This window comes from Nomia melanderi, chromosome 10 (genome assembly GCF_051020985.1).
Source record: "Nomia melanderi isolate GNS246 chromosome 10, iyNomMela1, whole genome shotgun sequence".
NCBI lineage: Eukaryota > Metazoa > Arthropoda > Insecta > Hymenoptera > Halictidae > Nomia > Nomia melanderi.
In genome coordinates, this window is record NC_135008.1 from 114539 (window position 1) to 131311 (window position 16773).

Sequence of the window (16773 nt, forward strand, 5' to 3'; positions counted from 1 at the left end):
TTATGCATACACGATAGTCCTAATATACCATAATAGATAAGAAGAATCAATTCAAATGAGAAGAAAGGAAATGAGAAATTCTATCGTTTCGTAAACGTTTCTAACAAGTGATTCGAACGTCTGAAAATTTCATGAACTTTTGGGTAACAGCATTAAACGATTCGTTCAACGAAGTGCTACTTGTTTTTATTTAAAATCTTGTATATATCCGAAACATCGAAAATAGAAGATAAGTTTTCATTCGGAAAGTTGACAAAGCATCGCAACTCCTCTCATTATCCAGTGTTCCGGTGGTTTGGCGGTAGGCAGAGTCATAGCGATCACAAAATTGGTCGAGTGTCCTGTAGTTGACAAAACTCCGCGTCGCTCGCTGGTTTTATATACCGGACAAAGATAGCTGTTTCTTTCTTTAACGTTCTCTTTCTTCCTAGGAATTAACCATATCTGAAATGAAATTGAGAAAATAGTTGGATATTAAAATAGTTGGATGGAGATGAACCGAAGCGGAAGAAAGAGAAAGAAATGCGATACGAATGGCATAGAAGTTTGTGTAATGGATCTACCAAAGGAACATTCTCGTAGAGCACTTTGGGATAAGCTTCGTCCAGAGTCATATGTTCGACGTTGAATCTGGCACCGTCTAGAAACAACCCATACACGTAGACTCCATCCTCCGGATGCGAGAGGTCGGCGCTGTGTTTCTCCTTCAGTACGATAAAGTCAAAGAGTAACAGATCTATAGGTATTTGGTATTTTCTCGCGTAGTTTTGTCGACTCCCGGTAAGAAATGCTTGAGTGAAATAAAATCCAGAGATCCAATAACTGCTCGGCGATCCGTCTTCGTACCATTTCTGTAGGTGTCGAGGGACAATTAAAGATGCGCGTAAACAGATTCTATTAACGACAGGAAGAAAAATACTATATCTCACGCGAAAAAAGTCCAAGCGACGCAATAAATCGTGAATATAACTGCCGAGAGGTTTCAAAGACGGATAAGAGTGTTGTTTCCATAACTCGGGTATCCTGCTGGTCAATATCGCATCGTAAATACCCTCGAGTTCAAGAGACATTGCGACGAAACCTAGAAAAGATATTGAATCATCGATACGGATATCGTTCGGAATTGGAGCGTACGCGTGCGGACGAGTAGAACCGATCGAAACCTTTAATGGCCCTTTGAATATTTTCCAGACTGATTCGAATGCAGCGAACCAGTTTATTAAATCTACCCATTTCTTGCACCAAAACGGTATTCATGCTTTGCTCGTAGGACGTTGGGTATCTTTCGAGCGCCAGTACCAGATCGAATTCGGCCGGTAGTCTATGTAGAATATCGCTCGCGATGCCGCACGTTATTTCGTCGTTCAATGTTTGTCCAGTTCCTGATTTCACTGCTTCCTGTTTCGAATTACATATATTCTTTGTTCAGTTACTAGAGAAGTCGTTGTTACCAGAGTGCATCGTTGCGACGAGCTGTTACTTTGTGTGCGCATATACCTACTGTTATTATATTATATTAAGCACATAGAACACTAACCTTTTGCGATTGCCAACGATCCTACGCATCCAGTGAAGATGCAACATAACACTTTGAAAAGTTAATCGTTCAAAGGCGGAAGAAATAGTAATCGCGAATCAATTTTTATCGATAGTCGCGCTATTACATTACAAAAGAACTTTATATAATCGGAGGTCGCTAGAGTTCCTAGGTACACATTACGCGATACCGTAACAACTTTATTACATTAACTTTGGTTAATGTATACTTTGCTTACTGCGCGGACAAATCGTTCGACCGTTCGAAACAATGAATTAATTAAGCAGAGCATATACGTACCACGCGGTCCTGTATGCCGACCAGGCGTCGTAACAATTAAATAGAAAACAGTAAATGTAACGATTAAGTTTCGAAAATATTCAAACTGCTCGGAGAAAAGAAGAATTTCAAGGCAAATTATATACCTGTGTAAGTAGCAGGGATGAGAACAGAATACTCGTTTCTTGCTGATCCTTGATAATGTCAGCGTTTTCATTCATACCAAAAACACTGGGTTTAGCGATTAAGGGCAAGTTTTTTGTATATTCGAGAAACGCTTCGTGTTCTCGAACATTCGGGCAATAATATTCGTTCGAGGTATCGTCGAAGTAGTAAACCTCGTCGGTGAGTAATTCTCTGAAATAGTATTGAAACGATGAAACAACAAACAAACAGAGGAAAGAGAGAGGGAGAGAGAGAGAGAGAGAGAGAGAGAGAGAGAGAGAGAGAGAGAGAGAGAGAGAGAGAGAGAGAACTGACTTGCAATAAAATTTAGATAGTATAACGTTGAGAGTTCTACGATCCCACTCGTCCGTTATTCTGCCGCCATAATTGCATTCACCGGTTAAATATTGAATAGCATCGAATCGTACGTCTTCGAATTCGTTAAGAAAAAGATGCAACTGCAAAATGCTGATCCTTAGATCGGTCTCGTTAAATTCGTACATGATGTTCCAACCGATCGAACCAAAGTTACGTCTTTCTTGTACGATCGCATGAAAGAAACACAACGAGTAGACAAGTTTCTTAAAGTATTCTGTCTGAGAGCAAGACTCGAAAAAGTCGGGATCGTTAAGCGGGTCGTTCGTGTAGGATCTAAGAATATTGGCTCTTAGGCCTTTCGGCGGCTCGTTGGTCATCTTAATGCTATTTTCTAAAACGGACGATGGGAAATGTTCCGAGGGATAACTCGTTAACCATAGTCGAAATTCCGAATGAATCGTATCGGGCATCAACCCCTCGCAAATTTTCTCCAATGTGGTCATCCAGCTGATAGCGAGATGACAGTTTTGAAGGACAATCCAATCACCGGTCATCACAGCTTTCTGAATCATCTCCTCGGCCACCGGACCTTGACCTGTCGAATACGCTCGGATTTCATACGATCGAATGGAATGCGATTCGAGCGTGCGCATTTAATTGGGAAGATTTCTACTTGCCTTGGCCCAGAGAAACATAAAAGAGACGGTTCGCGCTGTATCCCTGTTCATCGGCGAACGTGAGCAGCAATTGCGCCGGATCTGTGCCAGGCGTTAACACGAATACCAGCGGAGTACAACAATTCGAATCGGCATAAGACGACGTCAAATCGAACGGTGGCGGTTCGACGAACTGCGGACCGAGTTCCGCTAAAATGTCGAATGCATTCGGCTTCGGTTAATGTACTTTCTTTAATATATGAAAGATGGATGAATGTTATCGACGATCACCCTCGACGAAGATCCGTATTGCTGGAACGATCTTGTCAGGACGGACGCATCTCAGTACCAACAACCTTTCGAATGGGTTCAAGTAATCGTACGGCGAAGGGATCGAGCCGTTTTGCGGTTCCTTCGAATCGAACAGTTCTTTCCAATGTTTCGAATTGCCCGTAAAAGCCTCTCGAATCCCCTATTGGAACAACGTTCAACGATCGTAAGCATTGTAAGAATTGTAAAAATCCTCGATAAATATCTGTTATCGGTAGAGTCCGATTCTTTTAGCACGCACCGAGAAACCGTGAACGTTATCAAGATTACAAAGTTCGTTCCATTGTTTAGCGGGCAACCACGTTGTCGGGTTTACGTGTGGATTATCTATACCGACTCCGCCAGTCAGCAAGAATGTCCACTGCGATAAGGATAGTTTTTCTTGTTGTTGGAGCAGATTGATCGCCAATAGCAACGAAAATAGTAGCTTGTCCTTTTCGAATAGAGATCGACACACGTTCGTGTATAGGGAGAAGGTGAAAGACTTGATCAGGTCGAAAAGTCGCTGTTCCACGGTTTCCGCTGGTTCGGTGTTATCGATGGCTAATTCGTATAAATTCACGAACCACGTCAACGAGTATTGGTACATTGGCTCCACGTTCGCTAGTGCACCTTCAATAGAAACGTTTATGAGTGCGTGTTGTGCGGTGAAACAAGTTTTCGAAATAAATGTGTACCGGTAGTAAAGAAAAGTACGGTCGAATGAATCGCGATGGGCGTGTATTGTAATCTAGCAGCGTCGATCGATATCTCCGTTTGTTCAGCCGCTGCCTGCTTCACTTGTATGTCGTCGCTCAAATTCTTGGACGATGTCAAAACTTCGATAGCCTCTTCGTCCTCTAGTACGTTCCCTTCAGCCACCGACAGTATTTCCAAGATTTTACCTTCCGTTTCTTGCAAAAGTCTGAATATTGAGAAACGAAAGATTAATTTGCGAAACAGCCGAGCGAGTAGAAACGAAGAAGAATCGCGAGCTCGGACGTCGAGACGACACAGACTTCTTGTTCGTAGCTCCTTGCAGGATCAAGGCATTTTTCTCCGATTCCAAGTCGGGCCGGTCCTTCGCGACAACGATACCTAGCAATTGATCTTCTAAACCGGTCGGCGTTATCACGAAGTTCAGTAATGTCACTTTAACCGCTATCTCCGGTAAATAATGCGGGTTTCGTAATTTGGTGGTAATGTACAGTCTGCAACCGAAACAATAACGATAAGAATTATTCATTGGAGACTGTGCGAAATGCGAGACCGGCGCTATTCCGTGCTATGTATGTATCGTCTACCGGAAATCGTTGTTATATTCGACGATCGCGTCAGCAAATTTGATACACGTTGCTCCACCCTGTTTGAACGTTTCTTTCAGTAGAATCGGTTCGAGTACAGCGTCTATTTCTTCTCCGACGTGTTCAAGAAGCACCGGTTGGCCAAATTGTAACGCATTTTCCAGCACTCGACCGTAATCAGGTTGGCTCAGCCGAATAATGTTCACGTTACTTTGCCCCTCCATGTTTTTGATCCATCTGTTGGCTTGTCCTTGCGGGTCTATGATTAATGGCCATCTTCTCGCGTTTCTATAATATTATATTCCAATATCCATCCCCAACCAAGACCTAAAGCAAATCTAACCAACAACCGGAGAACGGAAAGTTAACTTTCGGATAACTTACTTCACGATGATACCATTGTCGACGGAAAACGCGTCGCTCGGTAAACCAAATATATTCCAAGCCCTGATCAGAACTGGGTCGCCCAAAATGTCGCGCAATTGGAAATCGTGACTGCAAATTACTCCCAAGTCGGTGCAACGTTTTAGCCATGCAGCGATTTGTCGAATACGAAATGGCATCGTAAAAGGGCCCATGTACGCTACGACGCCAGACGCGATCACGATATCGCCCGTCAATCGATCGTATCTATCGAAATGTATGTCGTACAACCATCCGAGAAGTATTGGTAAGAAAGAAGCGTTACCTTTCGGCCAAAGAATGTGCAATGGTCGACCAACGCGTGTATTCGCCGCCCAACCCTCCGATCAAATCTTCGGCGCGCTTCAATTTTGTTTCACAATCCGCGACTTTCTCGGACATGGATTGAAAAGCCAACCTTCGTTGTTCCAAAAGTTCTTCTAATGTTCGTAATCTCTCCTATGGAAAATAGAAAGTATTTCATAATTGTTGTTACAATTATTTAATTGTAAATCTGTTCGGAGATGATTGATCTTGCCGGATATCGCGCACTAATCTTACCTGTACTTGATACAGCTGTTCTCGCTTCGCGTGCAGAGTCGTCATGGCGTTATCGTAGACTCGTTGGGCTTCTCCTAGAGCTTTCCTCTTCGGTGCAACAGCTTTCGATACTTTGTCGTACTCCGACATCGCGTACACCCAACGGCAGAGTCCCTCGCATGCCGCTGATACTTTCTTAATTTTCTCAGGATCGAAGTCAGGGTTGGTCAAGTATTGTTTACGAATGTTCTCGATCACGGACTCCGGTATATTATCCTTGTCGAAATTGAGCAGCGAATCGAGGAACTTTGCGTCGCTGAGCATTCGTAGCGCCGCCCTCCAGTAATCGTCGCTATACGTACCGTCGGCTTGTTGAATTCTCTGAGGTTTTATTTGCTGCGCGCGATGCGAAGATGAACATACTTCGGTTAGACCGTTAGGTTTCGCATTTCGTATTTCGAAGAATTGTACAACTGTGAGAACCTTCAGAACGCACACGCTCTCGACGATCAGCTTGACTCCGTACGGTGGTTGTTTCATAGCCCTAACAACAGCAACGTCGGTGGTGGTTAACGTGTCTAAAGCTGTTTGAGCGCGCTTCAAGATTGGCATAGCTTCGGCCAAATCAGCGTCGCACTCCGCCTTTATTTCGGCCGCTTCGTTCGCGTAAACCTGCAGAAGTAAGAGCGTGTACCGAACAGGGAGAATCTCTTTGACCGATTCGTTGTTACCTGAGCTGCAGCTTCGTCGATTTTCACGACCCTTTCGAACTCTGCCACCTCTTGTCTCTCCTTGTCTACGTCGAGCAGCATTTTTTGAACGTCTTGCGTGGCGATTATTAGTTGCGGTTGCAACGATTTCAAAGTTTCTTGCATCGCTGCCACTTGTCGTTGCGTCTCGTCCAACTGATTCAAACCAGCCTCGTATCGAATTTTCGCATCCGTTATCGCCCTATTTCATTCAACGTTGGCACTCGATTACTTCGAAACGTTCGTATGTCGGAGCATGTATCGTCGTCGGTTCGCGAAGACGGTCGTATCACTTACTCGCGTTTCTTCCCGAGCAAATCTTTAAATGTGTTTATCATTTCTAAATAGGAAGTCGGGGTAACGTAAACGTGTCTGTTCAGTCGAATGAAGAACTCGGAGCTCAGAGTTTCGGTGGACGCATGAAAGAATTGACACATATCGATCCCAGCGATTCGCTCGCGGTCCGTCAAGTCGATCGTCGATAGAAATCTCGTCGCAACTGCTAACAGTGCGTCTTCCGGCCACGGCTAAATTGAACGGTTCAATTATCGAAACGATCAGAAATCCTCTCGCTACTGAACAGGGATAGAAATATTGTAGTTTAGCTTATAGTTCTTCTCACCTGGAGCCAATCGATGGTACAACAGTTGACCAATGCTGGGAATTTTCTGATTCGATTTCGAAAATGATTGCCTATGGGAGACATCGTGACTACGATGTGCAGTTGATCGCGGGTTATTTGAACGAAAAGATTGAAGAGCGCCACCGAGCTACCGTCCGTCTGTACGGATCGGTCCCGTTGCCTGTCTATTTGCTTCATCTGCTCGCAGATTTCTGCCAGTTCGTCGGCCATAAATATGTTTGGCACCTAGCGTCCGTGGAAAGGAAAGAGTTTCCGTTCAGAGCGAACACGATATCGCGAGCGATATGTCACTTACTTCCCCGGAGTTGAGTAAGTTGCTAATGTCCTCTAAGAAACTCTCCTCCTTGATCTGAGTATCGGAGAATATGAAGGTCGAGTGCAGTTCGGTGTTGGTTACACGCTTTAAAATTCTTTTCACGTCCTCGTGCCACGCGTGAACTCCGTATTGTTGAGTGACTTCGACTTGAAAAACATCGTAATCGCTTATGTGAGACGCCAGTCTGGTCAGCGACTGTCTTCCCGAGCCTCCAACTCCGACGAGAAGAGCGTGACTTCTCGGTTGCTTGATGATGCGAGAGATGCGAGACAAATGTTCGACGGCGAATCTAAAAGGGGTGTTTCGTAAAGCTGTCGAATCGCAAACTGATTTGATTCTACCAACCGAAATAAAACCAAATTCATGGGTTTCCTAGTCATCGTGTTGTACTCGGTCAGATATGTTTCTACCACTTCTCGTAACTGCTCGAGGTCCAACACCTCCTGATAAAGTCGAGCATCCGTCTTTGCGTCCGCAAAGTCGCAGTAGACTAAATTACGAAGTTCCGTCTCGGTAATGGATCTTATCTGCGGAACGGCGAAAGACCAATTAATCGCGATAGAACAGATGATACCGGCGACTAGAACCTACTCCTGTTTCTTTCGAGGAAACGAGATCCTCGAACAATTCCTCCATAATCACGTTCATGCGGCTTTCCAAGGTAGCGCGTATTTCGTCCACCAACCAAGAGGAATCGTTACGATCGATCAAACGATCTCCGAACACTCGTAGCACTTCGTGAACCCAAAGCCGTCTCATACTCGTCAGAGTCGACATTGTTTCAGGAACGGACAAGAGTACACCCTGCAAATGAATCATTCTTATCCAAGTCGATTATTCCGGAGAAGCAGCCGAAATCCTGACCTGTATCACTCTCGAGAAATCTCGAAGATTAAAGACGTAGTGACATTTGGCGGGTGTCGGCAAAAGATTGCGAACGCTGCGCTTGTACACGTCGAGTGTAGCCAGGACAATTTCATCGATACACGGATCGAATTCTTTGCTGAATCCTCTGAAACACGCGAAGAAGGATCGGAAAAGATGATAATCGGAAAGATGACGTATCACCGTTGATGAGTCGTATCGGTAAGAAGGATTCACACGAACCTTGTGTCGAGGTGCCAAAGGACAATCTTGCTGAATATCATGGTCATTACCTTGTCTTCGAATTCTGATATCGTCAAAACGACAAAGTGCCTCTTGAATCGAGGGGTAACATCTTTCCCGCCCTGCACAGGCGGAGCCATTGCGCACATCAGATGAACATCGATCAGTTTGATCATTGCTTTATCTCTTCTATCATACCTGGAACGAGAGTTGAACGAGATCGCGGGGTCGCGCAGAGAGAGAGAGAGAGAGAGAGAGAGAGAGAGAGAGAGAGAGAGAGAGAGAGAGAGAGAGAGAGAGAGAGAGAGAGAGCTATTCGCGGCGATCCGCATGGAAATGCGTATATATACCATTCTCCGTGATCCAACCATTGACGCAACAATTCGATGGGAGGCTGCGCACCGAAAGTCTCCTTTAAAGGCATCGAAAGATCGTCGACGAAGACGATCCAACGTTTACCTATCGGTGCACCGTAAACGCCTTTCCTTCTTCTATCCAGTTTACCCATAATCGTGTCTTGAGTTTGATTCGCCGTGGTTTGCGCAGAAAAGTTCACGATCAGTGGTTTATTCGTCGTAGGGTTATTCTTCTTTAGCAGAAAGTCGATAATGTAAACGGACTTTCCGGTCCCCGTTGGCCCTACGAACAACACCGGCTTTTCCTTGGCAATCAACATTCGGAACAAAGCCGTGTACCGTACCGTTTCCACCGTAGGCACTATTATTTGATTGACAGGAACGTCACGAGAAATCGGTGGTCCGTCGATTAATTCGTCGGTCCATAGTCTCCACTTTCCTTTGCCCTGGAACGTTTACTCGAGTAAATATGCTCTCGGATTCGGATCGTAGTTTAGGCGACTCACCTCTTTAATGAATCTATAATCGAAGACCAGTCCGTCCCGTGGCATTAGAAATATGTACGGCTTTAAAGGAGGCTCTATCGATTTGGTAAATCCAAGGATTTCCAATAAGCTCGGAGGAAAGTCTTTCTCGAGAAGACCCCGGAAAAGAATACTGAAACGTTCCCTATAATTTACTCCTATCGTCCCGCCTAGAGCCCAGATACACGAGAAAAAAAATGAACCCTGAAATCGTTTCGAGAGTTTCACTTTCAATTACACTGTTATACGGAGAGCGTTATTCGACTTAACCTCGACTTGGGCTCGGAGATCCAACTCGTCCATATCTTTCGTCGCTTTCTCGTCACGGTACTCGTCTATAAAACAGTCCATCAGGTAAGTCAGAGAACGTACGAGATTCGAATTTGGCATCGGACATATTTCCTGTCGTGCGAACAAATAGCAGAGCAGTAATAAATAAATAGAAATAGGGAGGAAACGCGTTCAGAATAAAAACCTGAATGTCGCTGTGTCGCAACCAATAGAGCAAGGGATCGCAAAATCTTTGAAAGAGTGACCGGTATATAAAGTTTCTGAACCATTCGTCCATCGCGGATGGAGCATTCGCTATCCATGATTTAAGGAAAGGTTGCCAGCTCAGGGCTCCAGGTTCCATGTAAATCATTCCTGGAGTGAAATCAGAGAAATTTCTAAATATTTACATTTGTAATATTTAGCCGTTATTACGCGATAAGCGACACGTATATATCGAAGCGATACGCGTCGACGAGTTCTCGTACCGCAACGGGAAACTGTCGCCGGAGAGGCCGCTTCCAAGTCCATCGTTTCGAATATCATATTCGTATAGGAACCCAGTTGAATAATTTCTCCGCTCATCAAGCAAAGTTTCTTGTTATCGTCGAGCACCGTGTTCATGCTTTCTATCCAAACCGCGTCGATAGGGCCGTCGAAGATCAACCACTTGCGGTTCTGGTTGGTGGATGTCGCAAAATTACGATAACTGATGGCTAGAACGCCGTCGGACCACTCGTGAGAAATCGGATCGAATTGTCCGTACAGATCGCCCAGTGTCACTGCTTTCGGATTAATCACGAACATGTCTACTCGACGCTCGTCCATCAAGCTCTGGAAAAAAGAAAACCGATTCGGCAAACGGATCGTTCGCGCCTCTCCGTGGACGTCGGAACGATCCAGTTGTAAAAGTTGGGCTGGCTCACTCGCTCCTCGCACAGCTTCAACGCGTCAGCTAAGATTTTGTAGGCCGCAGTCTTTCCGGCAAAGGGCAGGCCAACGATCATAAATCCGTGCCTAACGATCATCATTTCGTACATCTGCTGTATCTTCTCTAAAAAGACAGGTGTACATTGCAAGTTCGATGCTGCGCAAGCATCGCGAGCGCACGAGTTCAAATCGGTATAATCTGCCTCTGGTAAAGTAACACCGGGAAAAAGATCGAACATGATGCCCTAGATGGAAAGGAAAGGGGAATCGTTGCGGAGTGTACCGTTGAATGTGATTAGTATCGCGTCTACGTACGTTGAACAGTGGTAAATCTTCGCTGAGAAATTTTGGCAAATTCACATCTTTAATGCTGCGCAGTACTATAATATCTTCGTCTTGATCAGGATACCTTATTTTCAGATTTCCAGCCGCAACGAGAACAGACTTCACTGCTCGCATTCCATAATCGTAGTGATTTTGACTGGAGAGCTGTTCGGAACAAAGTCTATACGTAGTCACGATTTTGATCGACAGCGGCCGTGCGTTGTAAAACCCGTAAGAGTATAACGTGTTCTCGGCAATCAAAGCATAATCGGGTACCTGAAACGTAAAACGTTACCAACTTCTATATCCTCGAAATAATCTATTTTTCGAAGGAAACCTTAGGTACGAATTAGCAGTGTAGATTTACCATCATTGCGACCGGTCGAAACAAAGCCTTCAGATTGTCCGGAAGCTCGCTTCTGCCAGCGTAACCAGGGTTCATCGTGATAAATACGGCGCACGTGGGGTCCAATTTGATCTCGGTACCTTCGAAAACGAGCTGCGAGTCACCCGTATTGATTGCTCGTTGAATCGTAAGTATTTGTTGAGCTACAACCGACAGTACTTCCAAATCGATACGATTGAATTCGTCGAAACAAGACCATGCTCCCGAGCTAGCCAATCCCTGGGAATTTCATTTAAAACGATCAATTCTAAAAATATAGCTATTCGCCTAGTTCGCAAACTAGATGCGGGTGATTAGATTCGGTTGGGAGTACGTGTTCTCGAAACAAGTACCTTGAAAAACTTGCCCAACGCGATGTAGTCGAGCCCTTCGGAGCAATTGAAAACAACGCATTGTTTAGCCACGGCTTTTGCCAGATCCTTGGTGGTCTCGGTTTTACCGGTTCCGGCTGGACCCTCGGGCGCACCGCCAAGATTCAAGCTCAGCGCGCTGAACAACGTTCGATTGCATCTATCGGTCAACGGCGTTATCACGAGCCTCGATGTATTGCCCAAGTATTCGTACGCGTACTTTAACGAAGTGTTTATCATGGTCGCCTGTAGATTCGCGTCCTGGAAAGAGCCAGAACGAGAAGAGGAGGATCGGCACGATATCTTTTCGATTGGAATATTCGATCGTTTCCGCTTACTATCCAGTAATATCGCAGTTGAGCTAACCACGAAAAGTCCGTCGCGTCGTTTACTCTTTGCTCGAACAACAGATTTACCAAATCTCGGCTATGCACGTCCAATGTGACTAACGCTTCTGTAACGATCAATTCCACGCCATTGTTACGTAAAGTTTTACATAAATATTACGAAATACAATAAATAAATAAATAAATAAATAAATAAATAAATAAATACCTAAAGTTATGCGATTCTGCGTCGATAACTTTCCACGAACTAGATTCACAATTTTATGCAATTCATCTGTACACGCGTCGATATAATTTTCTAAACTGATCGAAGATTTCGACAGTGCATTCGTTACGTCGGCCGTCCAATAAAGCTTACTGACGCATAAAATCGTCTGTCCAGGCCAATTCAGTGCCCACTGCGATCTGCTTTGCCTCAAAAATCCGTCCTTCGCCTGAATCACCTGAATCGCGTGGCTAAATATTGGCAAATATTTCTAGCTTGACTAGAAATTATTGTGATTCAGATTTCTTTTCACCTGGGCCCTGACGCTCTTCTTCATGGAAGATTCGAGTTCGAGCAACCACTTTTCGACTTGTCCTCGAGCCGCTGCAGTCGAAATAACATCTTCGAGAATAATTTCCTCTCCTTCGGAGGATTTCATCGACGTTATTTCCAACTCGTAGTTGAAGCTTAACCGCGCAATACCCTCGAAACACTTCTTCAAGTGCGGTTGCACTCTAACGAAATAGTTGGACAAATGAAATGGGAGAAATGAAAAGGAGAACGTTGACGTTCTTACCTTGTAGGATCTTTCGTTTCTGAGAGTATTTCTAAAAGTTCGTCGTTGGACAGGAAGAAAAATCTTGGAAAGTATAGCCTCTTCTCCTCCAGATACGCGGCTAGACCCTTTTGTATCAGATCGAGCAAGTTGCTGCACTTTTTTAACCGTTCAAGCATCTTGTCTATTCCAATTACGGACATGACTCGCGAATCGGCCGACACTAACTGCATAATTTCTCTCCAGATCTATACGATGGGTCGCATTTGTTGCCGTTTTAATACTACGATTCGTCGAATAACGAGTACCAAAAGAAAAGAACGTACTTTATCCACCGCACTGAATCGTCGACCTTCTTCCGGCATTTGCTGTTGGATGTCGGCCGAAGAGAATATCGGTTCAAGGTACATCCACGTCGCTTGAACTTGTAGCCAATAATCCATGATGTCCAACAGCAAGAGCAACTTGGACTCCCATTCTCTAATCGCAAACGTGTATCGACGTGGAATCGATCCATGGTGTAAAGGCAATACGGACGAATATGAGGGAAAACGAATTAGAAAAGCTAGAAAACCGACCAACAGAAACGAAGCGAACGTACTTACAACGTCTCCTTTTCAAATGGTCGAATGTACAGAGAATTTTTCATGGTTTGAGCTTTGGTCAAATGATCGTCCAGAAGCAATTGTATATCGTCGACGCTCGCAATCACGTATGTACCCGTATCGCGATAGGGATTCACTGTAAATCTGACGTCTTCCCAATCGAGGTACATTCGAGAAAGAGCTTTCTCCAGACTACCCTCCTTTGCAGACGCTTCCGATATTCCTTCGAATTTCGTGACATAATCTAGCAAACCGTAATCGAGAATCTGTGTTCGGAAGAAACACAATCTTGAAGAATCTTGACGAAATTCTCGATGAAATTCAAGTAAGAAAGAAAACCACCCAGGATATCGTTGATACCTTGGCGAGTGTCATGGTCTGGTCGACTTTTATGGGGAAGCCAACTATCTCGGAAACCTGTTCCCAATGACGACTCTTCATCGACGGGTTTCCCAGTGTAGATATTATAGGCATATGCTCCTTGAACTCTTCGATGCGTATTCGCACCGTTTCAGCGAGTTTCCTTCCAATCGGCTCTTGAATGGATTTCTCCAGTTTAAAAATCGTCCGATAAACGACTCCTGTGGCCGTGTCAATTTCCTCCGGATCATGAGAACCCACCATCGAATTCATCCATGTATCGTAATTGGTTAGAAAATCGCAAGCGGCGTCGTATAGTTTCTTATAGGGCATTAATTTGTCCGCGACCTAGAATCAGAATTCAACTGGAACAGAATTCGGGTAGTTTTTAAGCTCCGAGACAACCTATGTACCTTCTTCCGTAACGGGTATTGCGACAACTCCCAGCCAAATAATTCTTCTTCTTCGTTGAATCGGTCGATAATGTTCATCGCGACGATTAATTTATTCTCCAAACGATCCGCTTTCTTCTTGTATCGATAGATTTCCTCTACGTTCCCCCAGTACTGCAATTCGTTGCAATGTTTCTCGTAAGTCTGGAGCTCCCGTTCGAATTGCTCGATTCTTTTCCTTAGGATTTTCTGATATTCCCCAGTCTTGCTCGCTACTATTTCTCTGTGCTGCTCGAACACGTCCGGAAGTTTGTGATACCTTACGACGTACACTCGGTCACGATGGAAATATCGATGATAGACGTTACGTTACGATAGGTGCAGCTCTCGTTATACGCACCATTGAAAAGGAAAGTTGTTGGTTTTCAGTTCGACGGGACTCAAGATCGAATAATCCGATAGGAAATTGATATACTTAATGATTTCTTGCAACCGAGTTTTCAATCGAATCGCGGTTTCCGCCTCTGAGACGTTAATAAATTCCCGAAGTTGCATCAATTCCACCGTATTCGCTGGTACGCTGAGCGCTCGGTCCACGATATGTTGATACGCTTCGCCTATACTGAGAATATAGGTGTATGTACGTATCGGAGCATAATTTCCAATAAGTCACTTACGCTCGAGATTTCTGCTGGTAATCGGCGGTCATCTTAGTTACTAATTCTTCTTTGTATCTCCGAGCTACCGAAGCAATGTGATCTATAAGCTGCCCCCTATGAACCACGAAATATTTACTGAAACCAGTTCTATCGAATTCTACCGGTATACGTCGAGACAGGTGATCGTAATGTACAATCAGATCCCGAAAACGTTGAAAATCTTGGATCGTGTCGTCGGCAGCCAATAGATCTCGAACCTTCTCGTTATCGGTGTCGTTCGTTAAACTCGTATATTTTTCAAATTCCTGTACTTGCGATTCCGCGCCAGTTTTTCCCGCATCGATCAGCCGCACGATCTTCCGTCTACACTGTTCCATGTATTCTTCGGATATATATGGCTGCAAATGCGACGACGAGTGAAACAACCACGGAAAAAGATCAACCGCTTAACCGAACGAAGAACGGATCGAATACCTCGAGTACTCTTCGAGAAAAGTTCCTGTTCTGTCCTGTTCCTGTTCTGTCCATTCTCAGCAGTGTTTCGACACGCGGCAACATGTTAATTACTTCTCGTAGTTCAGTGAACAACGTCGACAATGCTTCCGCGTACACTTTGAACGTTGGCTCGAACGTCACTACCGCGTTCCTTATTGTCAGCTTTATATCGAACCCGTGATACGTGCTCTACATCGAACGATAGATTTCAGATATTTTTCACGTCGATTGGCAAAGTTGTCGATTAAAAAGACGATTGCAGTACACTTACACCCGCCTTGGAAATATAATCGACGTACTCTTCCATCGATCGTAGGCAAAGCTTCCGCAGCTGATCTTCCATGATGAAAGCAACGCAACTAAAGAATCTCTTAAACCTGGAAACGTCGCTTTCCAACGGTAACTCGTCTCTTTCGTAAGCCTAGGTATATATTTTAATCTTTCAAATATGGGAAAAAGGATAAATACTTTATCGTTTCGATTCGTACCGTGGACAGTATCGCTTGAATTTTCGGTATCCAGCGTTTCACGAGATCTTCCCTCGTCTTGTGACACATTTTTAGAATAGCCTCTTCAAAGGTAGCAAGATCGTACGATGTACCGTATGCCAGCAGTTCACTTTCATTTATCAACTTTCTATGGCTGTCGGGTTATTACTGACCGTTATTTTTTTATACGCGCACAGATTGGAATTCTACAATGGGGAGCGCACAAACCTGAACTCTCGATACCAGTAATCGACGATTCGTCGTATAGCAGGGCAATAGAGGATAATGATTTTCTGGAGTCTCGATTTGTTCGACTGATAATTGAACGGATAACGTTCTTCGGCTTCTCGATGTGCTTCGACATCCTCGTTTGTCTTGCACAAAGTGAACTGAGGATTAGATGTATTCTTAGAAGAATTCTTAAAAGGGATAAACACCGGCATGAACGGCTAGCAGCTGGCGAGATTAGATGAAAGAAATGAAAATGTATATAGAGGAACCTTATTCGATAACGAAGCATCCGACGAACGGCCAATTACGAATTCCACCACTGCCCTCTTCACATCCAACACGTATTCCTCTTTTACTTCCTCTATTAAGCAAGACAAGGAGTTTCGAAATTTGTTTCGCCACTTGATAGGCACCATGTCCAAAATGTGTGCCAAAAGATCAGGATCCATTGATCCCACGTACACGTCCTTAATTCCATGAGTGACATAGTAATAGTAACGTAAAAGATCTTTATCCGTGTCTGTAATGAAATTGTCAGTTTGCTCCTCTGTTCCCCTTGCTTTTAATTCGGACAAGTTCGTTCCATGGGGCAATTTCTCGTCTACTTTCTTCTGGCTTTTCCGCAGAACTTCAACGAGTTTCGCACGAAAACGTTCTCTTTTCTCGCAAAGTATAAGATACTTCTTCATGCTGAAAAGCTAATTTTCTTTCTCTTATTATATTCGCATGATAAAACTCTTTTAAAAACTGTTCATCTTACTATTCTAAAGTACACTAATTAATCTTTCGAAACGCTATTATCGCAATCGCAGAATTTTCAAAGATCCTATTGTAAACCGAGTTGGTGATTTTCCCAACCAAGTTGCTGTACAGTCGGATGCTTTTTCGATACTCGTCGAGTAATCAGTGTCGAGTGTAACTTTCCATGACAACCACGTTGTATACAAGTG

The 16773-nt window shown here is 44.2% G+C and overlaps 1 protein-coding gene across 7 annotated transcripts; it reads right to left on the reverse strand.

Moving 5' to 3' along the window:
- Positions 1 to 54: 54 nt before the first annotated feature.
- LOC116430344 (dynein axonemal heavy chain 7) lies at positions 55 to 16763 on the reverse strand. 7 transcript variants are annotated; one of them, XM_076371432.1, is made up of 50 exons: positions 16093 to 16763; positions 15821 to 15981; positions 15593 to 15746; positions 15376 to 15525; positions 15084 to 15293; positions 14628 to 15007; positions 14351 to 14572; positions 13972 to 14269; positions 13559 to 13906; positions 13199 to 13464; positions 12920 to 13073; positions 12615 to 12841; positions 12351 to 12552; positions 12041 to 12275; positions 11824 to 11939; positions 11468 to 11746; positions 11097 to 11354; positions 10721 to 11005; positions 10402 to 10650; positions 9964 to 10309; positions 9681 to 9850; positions 9476 to 9607; positions 9188 to 9409; positions 8676 to 9127; positions 8326 to 8523; positions 8083 to 8230; positions 7810 to 8022; positions 7564 to 7745; positions 7198 to 7507; positions 6882 to 7127; positions 6557 to 6786; positions 6242 to 6461; positions 5994 to 6182; positions 5532 to 5906; positions 5257 to 5429; positions 4953 to 5198; positions 4569 to 4856; positions 4284 to 4475; positions 3963 to 4189; positions 3527 to 3897; positions 3247 to 3427; positions 2977 to 3165; positions 2297 to 2894; positions 1963 to 2173; positions 1838 to 1846; positions 1538 to 1558; positions 1164 to 1398; positions 930 to 1081; positions 564 to 851; positions 55 to 444 (listed from the first exon to the last, which is right to left on the reverse strand). In XM_076371432.1, exons 1-50 carry the CDS (start codon positions 16510 to 16512, stop codon positions 238 to 240), a joined length of 11835 nt encoding a protein of 3944 aa, XP_076227547.1. In that variant the 5' UTR covers positions 16513 to 16763; the 3' UTR covers positions 55 to 237. The 7 variants fall into 7 exon arrangements, with proteins under 7 accessions (XP_076227547.1, XP_076227548.1, XP_076227544.1 ...); XM_076371433.1 differs by lacking the exon at positions 1838 to 1846; XM_076371429.1 differs by having other exon boundaries at positions 5532 to 6182.
- Positions 16764 to 16773: the final 10 nt, after the last annotated feature.